The 17,297-nt window shown below is 49.4% G+C and overlaps 2 protein-coding genes across 10 annotated transcripts in view; one reads left to right on the plus strand and one right to left on the minus strand.

Moving 5' to 3' along the window:
• The window catches only part of LOC139242935 (NACHT, LRR and PYD domains-containing protein 12-like), a 53,019-nt gene extending 43,573 nt beyond the window's left edge, over window positions 1–9,446 (minus strand). Inside the window, exons 1-4 of one of the 2 annotated variants that reach the window (XM_070870587.1) lie at window positions 9,358–9,446; window positions 7,628–7,793; window positions 6,422–6,587; window positions 4,403–4,568 (exon numbers count right to left, since the gene is read on the minus strand). The gene's annotated coding sequence lies outside the window, so the exon portion shown is untranslated. The remainder of the gene's footprint in view (window positions 1–4,402; window positions 4,569–6,421; window positions 6,588–7,627; window positions 7,794–9,357) is intronic. The other variant, XM_070870588.1, reaches the window with a different exon arrangement.
• Window positions 1–17,297, plus strand: part of LOC139242937 (uncharacterized) — a 596,540-nt gene that overhangs the window by 153,323 nt on the left and 425,920 nt on the right. For all 8 annotated transcript variants that reach the window (XR_011589402.1, XR_011589400.1, XR_011589399.1 and 5 more), the window contains exon 6: window positions 11,889–11,984. Coding sequence is in view for 2 of the 8 variants with exons in the window: in XM_070870590.1 (XP_070726691.1) it covers window positions 11,889–11,984 (96 nt within the window). In the remaining 6 variants the exon portion in view is untranslated. The remainder of the gene's footprint in view (window positions 1–11,888; window positions 11,985–17,297) is intronic.

The raw sequence follows: 17,297 nt of genomic DNA on the forward strand, positions 1-17,297 counted from the left end.
ACAGGAAACGGCACCGATAGTCATCAATGTACCGGAATAAGAGATGAGGGAGGGGGCTGGTTGCCTGTCATTTTAAGGCACCACTCCACTCCCACACTGACCCCTCGGTCTTCAGTCTCCTCCACTGTTCCAACAAACGCTCAACCTAAGCTGGAGGAACAGCACCTCATCTTTCGTTTCGGCACTTTACAGCCTTCTGGATTCAACATCCAGTTCAACAATTTCAGACCATAACCTCGGAGTTTATTTTTTCAGATGGCAGCAGTTGATGTTTCTGCTATTCACATTGACACCATTTCTAGATTTATCTTTTGTTTCTTTACTTGTCATGTCTCATTGTGCTGGACTCCTCCAACAGAGGAAGAATTGTTTCAATCTATCTACCCCACTAAATCATTTAATCATCTTAAACAGCTCAATTAGATCCCCCTTGGTCATCTATATTCAGCAGAATACAAGCCTGGTCGACGCAACCTGCCCTCATATTTGAAGCTTTAAGCTCCGGTATCATTCCGATAAACTTGCTCCAAGGACAATTGATCTTCCATGAGGGGCGGTGCTCATAACTGAACAACATGAGGAGCAAGATTTTCTATTCAACATGTATTGAGTCAGACGACACCGATTTTGGAAAAGTAGTATTAAACTCGGGCAAGAGGAAGTCTTACGCATGATGTGTATCGATATAACTGACTGCTCAGAAACAACAGGTTCCGACTCCTGGACTGCCGAATACATAGACAGAGTTTACACTGAATGTTGCACGGTCTTTCAGTTATAAATTGTGCCAACGCCTCTTGTCCTGAGATCTGATAGATTGTTACCCTGGTGATAGAGGAAATCGCTCACCAAAAAGTAACTGAAAACGGAAATAACAAAACCACCATCACATGTTCTGAGTTTAGTTAAGAACATTAACCCTGTACATACAGATAATGTTTCTGACCATGAAGCTGCGATTCCAATAACAGACTGTTACACCACTCGACCCGACACTGGATTTACTGAATGCACTGTCAGTTCCGGCTGTACAGAGCATTAAGCAATGCCGCATCTTCAGAAATACATCGGTAAAATAGTAGAATTGTTGGAAATAGACCCCGTCACCTCTGAAAATCTACTTGTCTTAAACCATCTAAACCCGTTACTGTTAATGAATTATATACGTCTACATTACCTGCATTGTGTGACCAACGAGAAACGTTACTCTCACAACACAAAATAATTAATTGGAAGTAAATTTACAAATCTATATTAAAATAAAGTTTACGTATCATTTTATCACAAAATGATAATCATTTAATTCAACTGCCATTGCCAAATTCAGAAATGGATTTTTCTGATAGGAAATAACTAAGTACAACCCAGCATCCAGTTCAGAACTGTAAGATTATTTATTGACAGTTGGATATTTAGAGATCAGTGTTTGGGCCTCAGCTATTTACAATTGATATTAATGACCGAGATGAATGGATGAGTGCAATGGATCCAAATTTGTTGCCGATACAAAGCTAGGTGGGAAAGTTGTCAGGTGGACACAAAGAGCCTGCAAAGAGATATAGACAGGTTAAGTGAGTGTGGGCAATAAGGTGGCAGATGGCTTGGGTGAGATTACACTGGAGTACTGTGAACAATTTTGGTCTCATGAGCTGAGAAAGGATATACGTGCCATAGAGGCGGTGCAATGAAGGTTCACTACATGGATCCCTGGGATGAGAAAGTTGTCCTAGGAGGAGGGATCGAGTAGACTGGACCTATACTCTGTGGAGGTTAGAAGGAGGAGATGTGATGTAATTGAAACATACAAGATACGTGGTGGATTGACAGGGTAGATGCTGAGAGATTGTTTCCCTGGCTGGTGAGTATAGAACGAGGGGGCATAGTCCCAGGATAAAGGGTCGGCCACTTAAGACTAAGATGAGGAGGAATTCCTTCAATCAAAGGGTTGTGATTCTTTGCAATTCTCTACCCAAAGGGCTGTGGATGCGGAGTCGTTGAGCATATATTGAAGGCCGAGACAGATAAATATTTGGAATCGAGGGGAATCAAGGGATACAGAGATTGGTGGGAACGTGGACTTAAGGTCAAAGATCAGCTGTTTGACCTCACTGGGCCCCCGGGTTACACAGTGTCTGATCTCACTGGGCCCACCCCCAGGTTACACAGTGTCTGATCTCACTGGGCCCACCCCCAGGTTACACACTGTCTGATCTCACTGGGCCCACCCCCGGGTTACACAGTGTCTGATCTCACTGGGCCCACCCCCAGGTTACACACTGTCTGATCTCACTGGGCCCACCCCCGGGTGACACAGTGTCTGATCTCACTGGGCCCCCGGGTTACACACTGTCTGATCTCACTGGGCCCACCCCCGGGTTACACACTGTCTGATCTCACTGGGCCCCCGGGTTACACACTGTCTGATCTCACTGGGCCCATCCCCGGGTTACACACTGTCTGATCTCACTGGGCCCACCCCCGGGTTACACACTGTCTGATCTCACTGGGCCCACCCCCGGGTTACACACTGTCTGATCTCACTGGGCCCACCCCCGGGTTACACGCTGTCTGATCTCACTGGGCCCACCCCCGGGTTACACAGTGTCTGATCTCACTGGGCCCACCCCCGGGTTACACACTGTCTGATCTCACTGGGCCCACCCCCGGGTTACACACTGTCTGATCTCACTGGGCCCACCCCCGGGTTACACAGTGTCTGGGCCCACTGATAGTTTCACTAACTCCCACATGTCCCAAACCCCCAGCTCCGGGCCTGTGTTAAGTTCGGTGTTTGCCCTCACAGTAAAATCCCGGCCCCCCGCCTGAGATTGCACACTGTGAGCGGTGCGGCCGGAAATGCGCCACTTTCTCCGCCGGCTGCAGACTGAGCCCCCGCCCTCCATCCCCGGACCGGGCCCTGTATTGTGAGCCGGCTCAGCACATTCCCCGGGATGTGATGCTGACAGTAAGCGGCCCGCTTTCCCCGCTCAGTTACAGCCCCTTACTGTTAGTTTACAGTCCCTGGGTGTGTGACAGAAAGCCTCAGACCTGACACTGCCGCATGTTGAGGCCGGCAGACGGAGCAGCGCCATTGTCCCCGCTGTTCCAGCCCGTGTGCGATACAAAGTCTGGGGCTGAGCCGCCCGCTCTCAGTCCGTCAGCTCAACACAGCCCCGCTCCCCCAGTGAGAGAGCGGGCCCGGCAACCCGGGCAACCCTCCTGTTCCTCACATACCTGCCCCGCCCCGGTAACCCTCCTATTCCTCAGTCACTCACATATCGGACCCACCCCAGTAACCCAGGCAACCCTCATGTTCCTCACCGTCACTCACACAGCAGACGGCCGAAGGGGCAAACCCCGCCTTGGGTATCATCCTGGTAAACCTCCTCTGTACCCTCGCCAACGCCTTGGCATTCTTCCGAGTGTGTGCTGCTCAGAATTGTACACAATACTCCAGCCTCACTACTGATGTGTAATGGGTTAGCATTGAACTCCGTGTTTTTATATTCAGTGCCCATTTACAATGCGAAGGATCCCACACACTCTCTTAAATGCCTCATCAGCTTACCCTTCCATCTTCAAACATTTGTGAATATTCATCCCCAGGTCTCTCTGCTCTAACATCCCCTCAAAATAGTCCCGTTTGCATTATACTGCCTCTCCATGTTGTTCTTCCCAAAGTGTCTCACTTCACACTGAGCTATAATAAATTGCATCTGCCATGTTTCAGTCCAGTTCACCAGTCTCTGTCTGTGCCTTTCTAAAGTCTGCTGCTATCCTGCTCACCTGCTCACCATTTACTACAATCAAGTTTCTCGAAGGTCCACTCCCTACAGCGAAGGCCTGGTCATTTCGAATATAAACAGAAAAGAAACGGTCACAATTGCGACACCTGGTTGACCCAATGCATACTTCTCCACAGTCAGAAAAACACACTGCTCTCAGCTAATTACATATCCAAGTTACCACTGTCCCTTTAACACCACGTGCTTCAACGTTACAAACAAGTCCATTATGTGATACTTTATCAAATGGCTTTTGAAAGTTCATTAACAACACATCTACTGCACTAACCTCAACACTGAGACCTCATTTACTCTAAAAACACACAATTCAATGTGACTGTGTTCAGAGACAGAAACTGATCTTATTTCATGTCCCACTGCAGGACCTCCTGCTGGATAATTGTGCTCGGTGGTCAGACTCTCCCAATCTCATTCTCATCATTTCCTGCCTTACCTTTAATCTTTGTGTACTGTCTACAGGACCAGTGTGTATCTGAGTCAATGGGACTCTCTCTGACCTTTCCCCCCAGGACAAGTGTGTGTGAGAGTCAATGGGACTCTCTCTGACCTTTCCCCCCAGGACCAGTGTGTGTCTGAGTCATGGGACTCTCTCTGACCTTTCTCCCCTGTGGATCCATGGAAGCTTTGTGAATCAGAAGAGGTCTCTGTCTTTGGTGCTCTCACAATCCTGGGCTGGTCCACCTGCTGTTGTTCCTCAGTCTACAATCCCGGTTTACTTCCACCTCTGGAACATCTCAATCACTCCGTCATACACCAGGAGGTCTAATTATGGCAGGGCAGAAAATGAGACAAATATTAACGGTGTGAAGTCGAATGTAATGTGTACATTTCTAACGCTTAATAATACTGAAAGTTCAGGGTTGAGTATTTCTGTAGGATTTTGTCATTTGCCTCAGATCCCCAGCAAGCTCACTGAAGCATCACACAAATCACCAGAGTTGTTGACAAAACTGCGGAATTTACTGTCTATTTTTTAGACAAACCGGCGCTGTGTGATCTGACTCAGTCCATCCTCCCCGGGTTACACACTGTCTGATCTCACTGGGCCCACCCCCGGGTTACACACTGTCTGATCTCACTGGGCCCACCCCCGGGTTACACAGTGTCTGATCTCACTGGGCCCACCCCCGGGTTACACACTGTCTGATCTCACTGGGCCCACCCCCGGGTTACACACTGTCTGATCTCACTGGGCCCACCCCCGGGTTACACAGTGTCTGATCTCACTGGGCCCACCCCCGGGTTACACAGTGTCTGATCTCACTGGGCCCACCCCCGGGTTACACACTGTCTGATCTCACTGGGCCCACCCCCGGGTTACACACTGTCTGATCTCACTGGGCCCACCCCCGGGTTACACACTGTCTGATCTCACTGGGCCCACCCCCGGGTTACACAGTGTCTGATCTCACTGGGCCCACCCCCGGGTTACACACTGTCTGATCTCACTGGGCCCACCCCCGGGTTACACACTTTCTGATCTCACTGGGCCCACCCCCGGGTTACACACTGTCTGATCTCACTGGGCCCACCCCCGGGTTACACAGTGTCTGATCTCACTGGGCCCACCCCCGGGTTACACACTGTCTGATCACACTGGGTCCACCCCCGGGTTACACACTGTCTGATCTCACTGGGCCCACCCTCGGGTTACACACTGTCTGATCTCACTGGGCCCACCCCCGGGTTACACACTGTCTGATCTCACTGGGCCCACCCCCGGGTTACACACTGTCTGATCTCACTGGGCCCACCCCCGGGTTACACACTTTCTGATCTCACTGAGCCCACCCCCGGGTTACACACTGTCCGATCTCACTGGGCCCACCCCCGGGTTACACACTGTCTGATCTCACTGGGCCCACCCCCGGGTTACACACTGTCTGATCTCACTGGGCCCACCCCCGGGTTACACACTGTCTGATCTCACTGGGCCCACCCCCGGGTTACACACTGTCTGATCTCACTGGGCCCACCCCAGGGTTACACACTGTCTGATCTCACTGGGCCCACCCCCGGGTTACACAGTGTCTGATCTCACTGGGCCCACCCCCGGGTTACACACTGTCTGATCTCACTGGGCCCACCCCCGGGTTACACACTGTCTGATCTCACTGGGCCCACCCCGGGTTACACACTGGCTTTTGAAAGTTCATACACACATCTACTGCACTAACCTCAATACTGTGATACTTTATTTACTCTAAAAACACACAATTCAATGTGACTGTGTGTTCAGAGACAGAAACTGATCTTATTTCATGTTCCACTGCACGACCTCCTGCTGGATAATTATGCTCGGTGGTCAGACTTTTCCAGTCTCATCATTTCCTGCCTTACTTTATAATCTTTGTGTACTGCCGACAGGACCAGTGTGTGTCTGAGTCAATGGGACTCTCTCTGACCTTTCCCCCCAGTCCATCTCCAGTGTGTATCTGAGTCAATGGGACTCTCTCTGACCTTTCTCCCCAGTCCATCTCCAGTGTGTACCTGAGTCAATGGGACTTTCTCTGACCTTTGCCCCCAGCACCAGTGTGTGTCTGAGTCAATGGGACTCTCTCTGACCTTTCCCCCCAGCACCAGTGTGTGTCTGAGTCAATGGGACTCTCTCTGACCTTTCGCCCCTGTTGATCTATGGAAGCTCCTTGAATCAGAAGAGTTCTCTGTGTTTGGTGCTCTCACAATCCTGGGCTGGTCCACCTGCCGTTGTTCATCAGTCTACAATCCCTGTTTACTTCCACCTCTGGAACATCTCAATCACTCCGTCATACACCAGGAGGTCTAATTATGGAAGGGCAGAAAATGAGACAAATATTAACGGTGTGAAGTCGAATGTAATGTGTACATTTCTAACGCTTAATAATACTGAAAGTTCAGGGTTGAGTATTTCTGTAGGATTTTGTCATTTGCCTCAGATCCCCAGCAAGCTCACTGAAGCATTACACAAATCACCAGAGTTGTTGACAAAACTGCGGAATTTACTGTCTATTGTTTAGACAAACCTGCACTGTGTGATCTGACTAAGCCCATCCTCCCCAGATTACACACTGTCTGATCTCACTGGGCCCACCCCCGGGTTACACACTGTCTGATCTCACTGGGCCCACCCCCGGGTTACACACTGTCTGATCTCACTGGGCCCAAACCCGGGTTACACACTGTCTGATCTCACTGGGCCCAAACCCGGGTTACACACTGTCTGATCTCACTGGGCCCACCCCGGGGTTACACACTGTCTGATCTCACTGGGCCCACGCCCGGGTTACACACTGTCTGATCTCACTGGGTCCACCCCGGGTTACACACTGGCTTTTGAAAGTTCATACATCTACTGCACTAACCTCAACACTGATACTTTATTTACTCTAAAAACACACAATTCAATGTGACTGTGTGTTGAGACAGAAACTGATCTTATTTCATGTTCCACTGCACGACCTCCTGCTGGATAATTATGCTCGTTGGTCAGACTTTCCCAGTCTCATCATTTCCTGCCTTACTTTATAATCTTTGTGTACTGCCGACAGGACCAGTGTGTGTCTCAGTAAATGGGACTCTCTCTGACCTTTCCCCCCAGTCCATCTCCAGTGTGTATCTGAGTCAATGGGACTTTCTCTGACCTTTGCCCCCAGGACCAGTGTGTATCTGAGTCAATGGGACTCTCTCTGACCTTTGCCCCCAGGACCAGTGTGTATCTGAGTCAATGGAACTCTCTCTGACCTTTGCCCCCAGGACCAGTCTGTGTCTGAGTAAATGGGACTCTCGCTGACCTTTCCCCCCCAGGACCAGTGTGTATCTGAGTCAATGGGACTCTCTCTGACCTTTCGCCCCTGTTGATCTATGGAAGCTCCTTGAATCAGAAGAGTTCTCTGTGTTTGGTGCGCTCACAATCCTGGGCTGGTCCACCTGCTGTTGTTCATCAGTCTACAATCCCTGTTTACTTCCACCTCTGGAACATCTCAATCACTCCGTCATACACCAGGAGGTCTAATTATGGCAGGGCAGAAAATGAGACAAATATTAACGGTGTGAAGTCGAATGTAATGTATACATTTCTAACACTTAATAATACTGAAAGTTCAGGGTTGAGTATTTCTGTAGGATTTTGCCATTTGCCTCAGATCCCCGGCAAGCTCACTGAAGCATCACACAAATCACCAGAGTTGTTGACAAAACTGCGGAATTTACTGTCTATTGTTTAGACAAACCGGCGCTGTGTGATCTGACATAGCCCATCCTCCCCAGGTTACACACGGTCTGATCTTACTGGGCCCACCCCCGGGTTACACACTGTCTGATATCACTGGGCCCACCCCCGGGTTACACACTGTCTGATCTCACTGGGCCCACCCCCGGGTTACACAGTGTCTGATCTCACTGGGCCCACCCCCGGGTTACACAGTGTCTGATCTCACTGGGCCCACCCTCGGGTTACACAGTGTCTGATCTCACTGGGCCCACCCCCGGGTTACACACTGTCTGATCTCACTGGGCCCACCCCCGGGTTACACACTGTCTGATCTCACTGGGCCCACCCCCGGGTTACACAGTGTCTGATCTCACTGGGCCCACCCCCGGGTTACACACTGTCTGATCTCACTGGGCCCACCCCCGGGTTACACAGTGTCTGATCTCACTGGGCCCACCCCCGGGTTACACAGTGTCTGATCTCACTGGGCCCACCCCCGGGTTACACAGTGTCTGATCTCACTGGGCCCACCCCCGGGTTACACACTGTCTGATCTCACTGGGCCCACCCCCGGGTTACACAGTGTCTGATCTCACTGGGTCCACCCCCGGGTTACACAGTGTCTGATCTCACTGGGCCCACCCCCGGGTTACACAGTGTCTGATCTCACTGGGCCCACCCCCGGGTTACACAGTGTCTGATCTCACTGGGCCCACCCCCGGGTTACACAGTGTCTGATCTCACTGGGCCCACCCCCGGGTTACACAGTGTCTGATCTCACTGGGCCCACCCCCGGGTTACACAGTGTCTGATCTCACTGGGCCCACCCCCGGGTTACACACTGTCTGATCTCACTGGGCCCACCCCCGGGTTACACACTGTCTGATCTCACTGGGCCCACCCCCGGGTTACACAGTGTCTGATCTCACTGGGCCCACCCCCGGGTTACACACTGTCTGATCTCACTGGGCCCACCCCCGGGTTACACACTGTCTGATCTCACTGGGCCCACCCCCGGGTTACACAGTGTCTGGGCCCACTGATAGTTTCACTAACTCCCACATGTCCCAAACCCCCAGCTCCGGGCCTGTGTTAAGTTCGGTGTTTGCCCTCACAGTAAAATCCCGGCCCCCCGCCTGAGATTGCACACTGTGAGCGGTGCGGCCGGAAATGCGCCACTTTCTCCGCCGGCTGCAGACTGAGCCCCCGCCCTCCATCCCCGGACCGGGCCCTGTATTGTGAGCCGGCTCAGCACATTCCCCGGGATGTGATGCTGACAGTAAGCGGCCCGCTTTCCCCGCTCAGTTACAGCCCCTTACTGTTAGTTTACAGTCCCTGGGTGTGTGATAGAAAGCCTCAGACCTGACACTGCCGCATGTTGAGGCCGGCAGACGGAGCTGCGCCATTGTCCCCGCTGTTCCAGCCCCGTCACTGTCCCATTCCCTTCCCCCCACTGCATAAAGTAACCACCCCCTGGCTGAGTGCTGCCGTTCTACTGGCTGCACACGGGAGAGTGACAGCCCCTTGCACCAATCGCAGTGCCGCTGCCCCACAGAGCCCCGCCCAGAGGACTGCAGAAGGAAGCGCGCGCGGGGCGGGGAGTGGGGGGGGGTCACGTGGCTCCTGATTTGAACCGTGCGGCGGTTGAACGGTCACGCCGCGAGCCCGGCAGCGCGCGGGACATGGCCCCGCCCACCGTGTGTGAGGTCAGGGCCCCGCCCACACAGCCCCTGAGCCCAGCAGCGGGAATGCTGCAATGTGAGAGAATAAAGAGACAAGGTGCTGGGAACAGTCAGCCTGAGAGCTCAGGCAGTGTGTGTGGGGGGACAGAGAGAGAATGGAGCTGAGGGAAGATCATTGTCATTGGCCTGACATTCAGGGCCACGGCCCTTGACCTGCTGCTGGGGGCAGTGCAGCTGGAAGATTGAGTGACAATATACAGCACTCTTTCCTCAGCTTCATTCTCCCCAATATGTCAGCTCCTGCTGGAAGATGCACGGCCGGTATATGAGGAGTCTCTGACTGCACACTCTGCACTTATTTCTACTTCAATCTTGTCTTTCTACCAGTAACTCCAGGGCAGCTTCACGTCACACGCGGCTTCACACCGTCAATATTCTGCTCATTTTCTGCCCTGCCATCATCAGATATCCCGGTGAATGGAGGAGCGACTGAGAAAGGGCCGCAGCTGGAAGTAAACCGGGATTGTAGACTGAGGAACAACAGCAGGTGGACCAGCCCAGGATTGTGAGAGCACCAAACACAGAGAACTCTTCCGATTCACAGAGCGTCCATCGATCGACAGAGGAGCAAGGTCAGAGAGAGTCCCATTGACTCAGGTACACACTGGTCCTGGGGGGGCAAAGGTCAGAGAGAGTCCCATTGACTCAGATACACACTGGTCCTGGGGGGGCAAAGGTTAGAGAGAGTCCCATTGACTCAGGTACACACTGGTCCTGGGGAGAAAGGTCAGAGAGAGTTGCATTGACTCAGGTACACACTGGTCCTGGGGGGCAAAGGTCAGAGAGAGTCCCATTGACTCAGGTACACACTGGTCCTGGGGGCAAAGGTCAGAGAGAGTCCCATTGACTCAGATACACACTGGTCCTGGGGAGAAAGGTCAGAGAGAGTCCCAATCTGCGTCACTTTATCAATATTTATCTCATTTTCTGTCTCACATAATTAGATCTCTGGTAAATGATGGCGTGATAGAGAAAGGTCTACAGCTGGAAGTTAATGGGGTTGCAGACTGAGGAACAACAGCAGGTGAACCATCTGTTGCTAAAACCCTTATCTCTGCCTTTGCAACCTCTAGACTTGACTATTCCAACGTTCTCCTGGCCGGCCTCCCTTCTTACACCCTCCATAAACTTGCACTCATCCAAAACCCTGCTGCCCATTTCCTAACTCCTCACAAATTAATGACGGAGAATAACTTCAACTTCTGTTTGGAGAAATTACTGATCCGAGACTGAATCGCTTGCATTTCCAGAGTGGGGAAAGGAAGGGACGCTGACAGATAACGTGGGTGAGCGTGTGTCTGCACACGTACAAGTGGAGAATTGTGATTGTAATACAGCAGCTAAATCTACCAATTATATATTTATGGTGTTTTGAGATTGTAAGACATCTAATGATAATAAAACAAATCAATGTTATGTATCCCCTGACTGAAGGTACACAATTCATTCTACATTAGTGTTAATATCAGTGGAACAGTGGGAAATGTCCTCACCTCCTACAGTGCTCATTGGTCAGGTGCTGACACCATGAGAGATACGGTCAATATATTCAAATAGAAGCAGCAACCAGGTCACATCTCCATGAACACACGGACATTGTCACTGCCCATAGAGACCAGAGCAATTACATCCAGCTTTATATTGTGTATGGAGAGATATAATATTCATAAAGTGCCAAGATTTAACATCACAACTCAACAAATTAAAAATATTAAACACGAATCTGTGAATAAAGATAATACAATACCGCCAGAGTGTGTAAAACCAAGTGAAGGATTATTTAATTTATCAATGATCACCCACTCCACATTCCCCTGCAGAATATTCCCTACCTCAGGAATAAGGCTAGTTTGGGCCTGCACTAGGTAAATCTCACCAATGGGCGCTCCCAGTGTGCAGTCTCGGCCGACGGGAGCCTGTCTGGAACTGGGTTGTGGAGATCAGCGGGACTCACTGGATTTCACTGGGCAGCTGTCTGTGTCACACCTGATGTGGAGACTTGATCGTAACACTCGGGAAATGCTCGATCCCAGAGCTAACCGCTGTTGTACTGATGGGGGAGGAGGGACTGGGTATCATGTTCACAAGGCAACCTTCTCCTTCTCAATTTAATATATCCCTCTAACACTCCTATGAATATATTTATTACAGAGCATCAGAATCTGGGAACACCTGTCACCACCATGGCTAAAGGTCTAAACAGGAGAGAAGATCCAACGTCTTCACGGATAATGAGAATGGACACGGGTAGGTTCACATCACCACTCCCAGGGCAGGTACAGCATGGGCTAGATACAGAGTAAAGCGCCCTCTACACTGTCCATCAAACACTCCCAGGGCAGGTACAGCACTGGGTTAGATACAGAGTAAAGCTCCCTCTACACTGTCCCATCAAACACTCCCAGGGCAGGTACAGCACGGGATTAGATACAGAGTAAAGCTCCCAGCAGGTCGGAAAACTGCAAATGTAACACCCGTATTTGAGACAGAAGGCAGACAAAAAGCAGGAAACTATAGAACAGTTAGCCGAACATCTGTGGTTGGGAAAATGTTGGTGTCCATTGTTAAAGAAGCAATACCAGGACATTTGGAAAAGCATAACTCGGTCAGGCAAAGTCGGCATGGTTTATGAAGGGGAAGTCATGTTTGACAAATTTGCTGGAGTTCTTTGAGGATGTAACGAACAGGGTGGATAAAGGGGAACCAGTGGATGTGGTGTACTTGGACTTCCAGAAGGCATTTGACAAGGTGCCACAGAAAAGGTTACTGCACAAGATAAAAGTTCCCGGGGTTGGGGGTAATATATTAGCATGGATAGAGGATTGGCTAACTAACAGAAAACAGAGAATTGGGATAAATGGTTCATTCTCAGGTTGGCAATCAGTAACTAGTGGGGTGCCGCAGGGATCAGTGCTGGGACCCCAACTATTTACAATCTATATCAACGAATTGGAAGAGAGGACCGAGTGTAACGTAGCCAAGTTTGCTGGATACAAAGATGGGAGGAAAACCAATGTGTGAGGAGGACACAAAAAAATCGGCAAAAGGACATAGATAGGCTAAGTGAGTGGGCAACAATTTGGCAGAAGGAGTATAATGTTGGAAAGTGTGAGGTCATGCACTTTGGCAGAAAAAAATCAAAGAGCAAGTTATTATTTAAATGGAGAAAGATTGCAAAGTGCCGCAGTACAGAGGGACCTGGGGGTCCTTGTGCATGAAACACAAAAGGTTAGTATGCAGGTACAGCAAGTGATCAGGAAGGCAAATGGAATCTTGGCCTTTATTGCAAAGGGGATGGAGTATAAAAGCAGGGAAGTCTTGCTGCAGCTATATGAGGCATTGGTGAGGCCACACCTGGAATACTGCGTGCAGTTTTGGTTTCCATATTTACGAAAGGATATACTTGCTTTGGAGGCAGTTCAGAGAAGGTTCACTCGGTTGATTGCGGGGATGAGGGGGTTGACTTATGAGGAAAGGTTGAGTAGGTTGGGCCTCTACTCATTGGAATTCAGAAGAATGTGAGGTGATCTGGTTGAAACGTATCAGATTATGAGGGGGCTTAACAAGGTGGATGCAGAGAGGATGTTTCCACTGATGGGGGAGACTAGAACGAGAGGGCATGATCTTAGAATAAGGGGCCGCCCATTTAAAACTGAGATGAGGAGAAATTTCTTCTCTCAGAGGGTTGTAAATCTGTGGAATTCGCTGCCTCAGAGAAGCTGGGACATTAAATACATTTAAGGCAGAAATAGACAGTTTCTTAAACAATAAGGGGATAAAGGGTTATGGGGAGTGGGCGGGGAAGTGGAGCTGAGTCCATGATCAGATCAGCCATGATCTTATTGAATGGAAGAGCAGGCTCGAGGGGCTGTATGACCTACTCCTGCTCCTATTTCTAATGTTCTTATATGTACTTTTATCTGGCGTAAAAATAAAAAAGGGAAGGTGGCTCAACCGTGGCTATCAAGGGAAATCAGGGATAGTATTAAAGCCAAAGAAGTGGCATACAAATTGGCCAGAAATAGCAGCGAACCCGGGGACTGGGAGAAATTTAGAACTCAGCAGAGGAGGACAAAGGGTTTGATTAGGGCGGGGAAAATGGAGTACGAGAAGAAGCTTGCAGGGAACATTAAGGCGGATTGCAAAAGTTTCTATAGATATGTAAAGAGAAAAAGGTTAGTAAAGACAAACGTAGGTCCCCTGCAGTCAGAATCAGGGGAAGTCATAACAGGGAACAAAGAAATGGCAGACCAATTGAACAAGTACTTGGGTTCGGTATTCACTAAGGAGGACACAAACAACCTTCCGGATAGAAAAGGGGTCAGAGGGTCTAGTAAGGAGGAGGAACTGAGGGAAATCTTTATTAGTCGGGAAATTGTGTTGGGGAAATTGATGGGATTGAAGACCGATAAATCCCCAGGGCCTGATGGACTGCATCCCAGAGTACTTAAGGAGGTGGCCTTGGAAATAGCGGATGCATTGACAGTCATTTTCCAACATTCCATTGACTCTGGATCAGTTCCTATCGAGTGGAGGGTAGCCAATGTAACCCCACTTTTTAAAAAAGGAGGGAGAGAGAAAACAGGGAATTATAGACCGGTCAGCCTAACCTCAGTAGTGGGTAAAATGATGGAATCAATTATTAAAGATGTCATAGCAGCGCATTTGGAAAATGGTGACATGATAGGTCCAAGTCGGCATGGATTTGTGAAAGGGAAATCGTGCTTGACAAATCTTCTGGAATTTTTTGAGGATGTTTCCAGTAAAGTAGACAAAGGAGAACCAGTTGATGTTGTATATTTGGACTTTCAGAAGGCTTTCGACAAGGTCCCACACAAGAGATTAATGTGCAAAGTTAAAGCACATGGGTTTGGGGGTAGTGTGCTGACGTGGATTGAGAACTGGTTGTCAGACAGGAAGCAAAGAGTCGGAGTAAATGGGTACTTTTCAGAATGGCAGGCAGTGACTAGTGGGGTACCGCAAGGTTCTGTGCTGGGGCCCCAACTGTTTACATTGTACATTAATGATTTAGATGAGGGGATTAAATGTAGTATCTCCAAATTTGCGGATGACACTAAGTTGGGTGGCAGTGTGAGCTGCGAGGAGGATGCTATGAGGCTGCAGAGTGACTTGGATAGGTTAGGTGAGTGGGCAAATGCATGGCAGATGAAGTATAATGTGGATAAATGTGAGGTTATCCACTTTGGTGGTAAAAACAGAGAGACAGACTATTATCTGAATGGTGACAGATTAGGAAAAGGGAAGGTGCAACGAGACCTGGGTGTCATGGTACATCAGTCATTGAAGGTTGGCATGCAGGTACAGCAGGCGGTTAAGAAAGCAAATGGCATGTTGGCCTTCATAGCGAGGGGATTTGAGTACAGGGGCAGGGAGGTGTTGCTACAGTTGTACAGGGCCTTGGTGAGGCCACACCTGGAGTATTGTGTACAGTTTTGGTCTCCTAACTTGAGGAAGGACATTCTTGCTATTGAGGGAGTGCAGCGAAGATTCACCAGACTGATTCCCGGGATGGTGGGACTGACCTATCAAGAAAGACTGGATTAACTGGGCTTGTATTCACTGGAGTTCAGAAGAATGAGAGGGGACCTCATAGAAACGTTTAAAATTCTGATGGGTTTAGACAGGTTAGATGCAGAAAGAATGTTCCCAATGTTGGGGAAGTCCAGAACCAGGGGTCACAGTCTGAGGATAAGGGGTAAGCCATTTAGGACCAAGATGAGGAGAAACTTCTTCACCCAGAGAGTGGTGAACCTGTGGAATTCTCTACCACAGAAAGTAGTTGAGGCCAATTCACTAAATATATTCAAAAGGGAGTTAGATGAAGTCCTTACTATTCGGGGGATCAAGGGGTATGGCGAGAAAGCAGGAAGCGGGTACTGAAGTTTCATGTTCAGCCATGAACTCATTGAATGGCGGTGCAGGCTAGAAGGGCTGAATGGCCTGCTCCTGCACCTATTTTCTATGTTTCTATGTTTCTATGTACACTTTCCCAACAAACACTCCCAGGGCAGGTACAGCAAGGGTTAGATAAAGAGTAAAGCTCCCTCTGCACTGTCCCGTCAAACACTCGCGGGACAGGTCCAGCATGGGTTCGATACAGAGTAAAGCTCCCTCTACACTGTCCCATCAAACACTCCCAGGGCAGGTACAGCAAGGGTTAGATGCAGAGTAAAGCTCCCTCTACACTGTCCCATCAAACACTCCCAGGGCAGGTACATGGGCATGTTACCAATACCTTCCCTGGATCCCAAGGCGAGGAGTAGTGCTCTGGAGCTTGGACTTGTCCATGAGAGTAACCGACGGTAAGAGAACTGAAATAATCCGGAGTAATGAGGTGTTAGTCGTGGCTCAGTGGGAGCACTCTGGTCTCTGAGTCAGTAGGTTGTGGGATCATGTCCACCCACAGAGCCTTGAGCATAAAATCTAGGCCTACATTCTAATGCAGTACAGAGGGAGCACTGCACTGTCAGAGGTGCCGCCTTTCACACGAGACATTGAATGGAGGCCCCACCTGACCTCCCAAGTGGGATTAAAAGATCCCATGACGTTATTCAAAGAAAAGGGGAGTTCTCCCTGGATACAAAACTTGGAAGTATAATGAACAGTGAGGAGGATAGTTAAAGAATACAAGAGGACACAGACAGGCTGTTGGAATGGGCAGAAACGTGACAAATGAAATTTGACACTGAACATTGCAAAGTGATGCATTTTGGTAGGAAGAACAAGGAGAGGCAATATGAACTAAAGTGCATAATTCTGAAGGGGGTGCATGCACAGAGAGTCCTGGGGTATAATTGCACAAATTGTTGAAGGTGGCAGGATAGATCGAGAATGCGGTTAATAAAAGTATACGGAATCTTGGGCTTCATAATTCGAGGAATAGAGTACAAAGCAAGAAAGTTATGATGGACCTTTATACAACACTGGTTCGGTTTCAACTGGAGTATTGTGTCCAACTCATGGGAGCGCACTCTAGGAAGGATGTGAAGCCTTAGAGAGGTTGCAGAAAAGATATCTAAGACTGGTTCCAGGGATGAGGGACCTCAGTTACATGGATAGACTGGAGAAGCTGGGCTTATTCTCCACAGAGCAGAGAAAATTGCGGAGATTCCATACAGGTGTTCAACATTACGAGGGGTGTAGACAAAGTCGAGAGAAACCGTTCCCATTGGCAGAAGGGTCGAGAACCAGAGGACACAGAGTTAAGGTGATTGGCAGAAGAACCAAAGGCGAAAGGAGAGAGCTTTTTTACGCTGCGAGTGAGTTTGCTCTGGAATGTACGACATCGTGGCTTTCCAAAGGGAATTAGATCAGTACCTGAAGGAAAAACAAAAATTGTAGGGTTAGGATAAAGGGTCGGGGAGTGGAACTATCTGACGCCCCCTTGCACAGAGCTGGCACGGGCTAGACGGGCCGAATGGCGGCCTCCTGTGCCATAAACGTCCATGGTTGTATTATTGGTTCGCAATGGATTAGACTTTGCAATATTGAAGTAAATTGCAATGGAACAGCACTTTACAATATAATAGTCCTTTCACT

The sequence above is a fragment of the Pristiophorus japonicus genome, unplaced genomic scaffold (genome assembly GCF_044704955.1).
Source record: "Pristiophorus japonicus isolate sPriJap1 unplaced genomic scaffold, sPriJap1.hap1 HAP1_SCAFFOLD_154, whole genome shotgun sequence".
NCBI classification, from domain to species: domain Eukaryota; kingdom Metazoa; phylum Chordata; class Chondrichthyes; family Pristiophoridae; genus Pristiophorus; species Pristiophorus japonicus.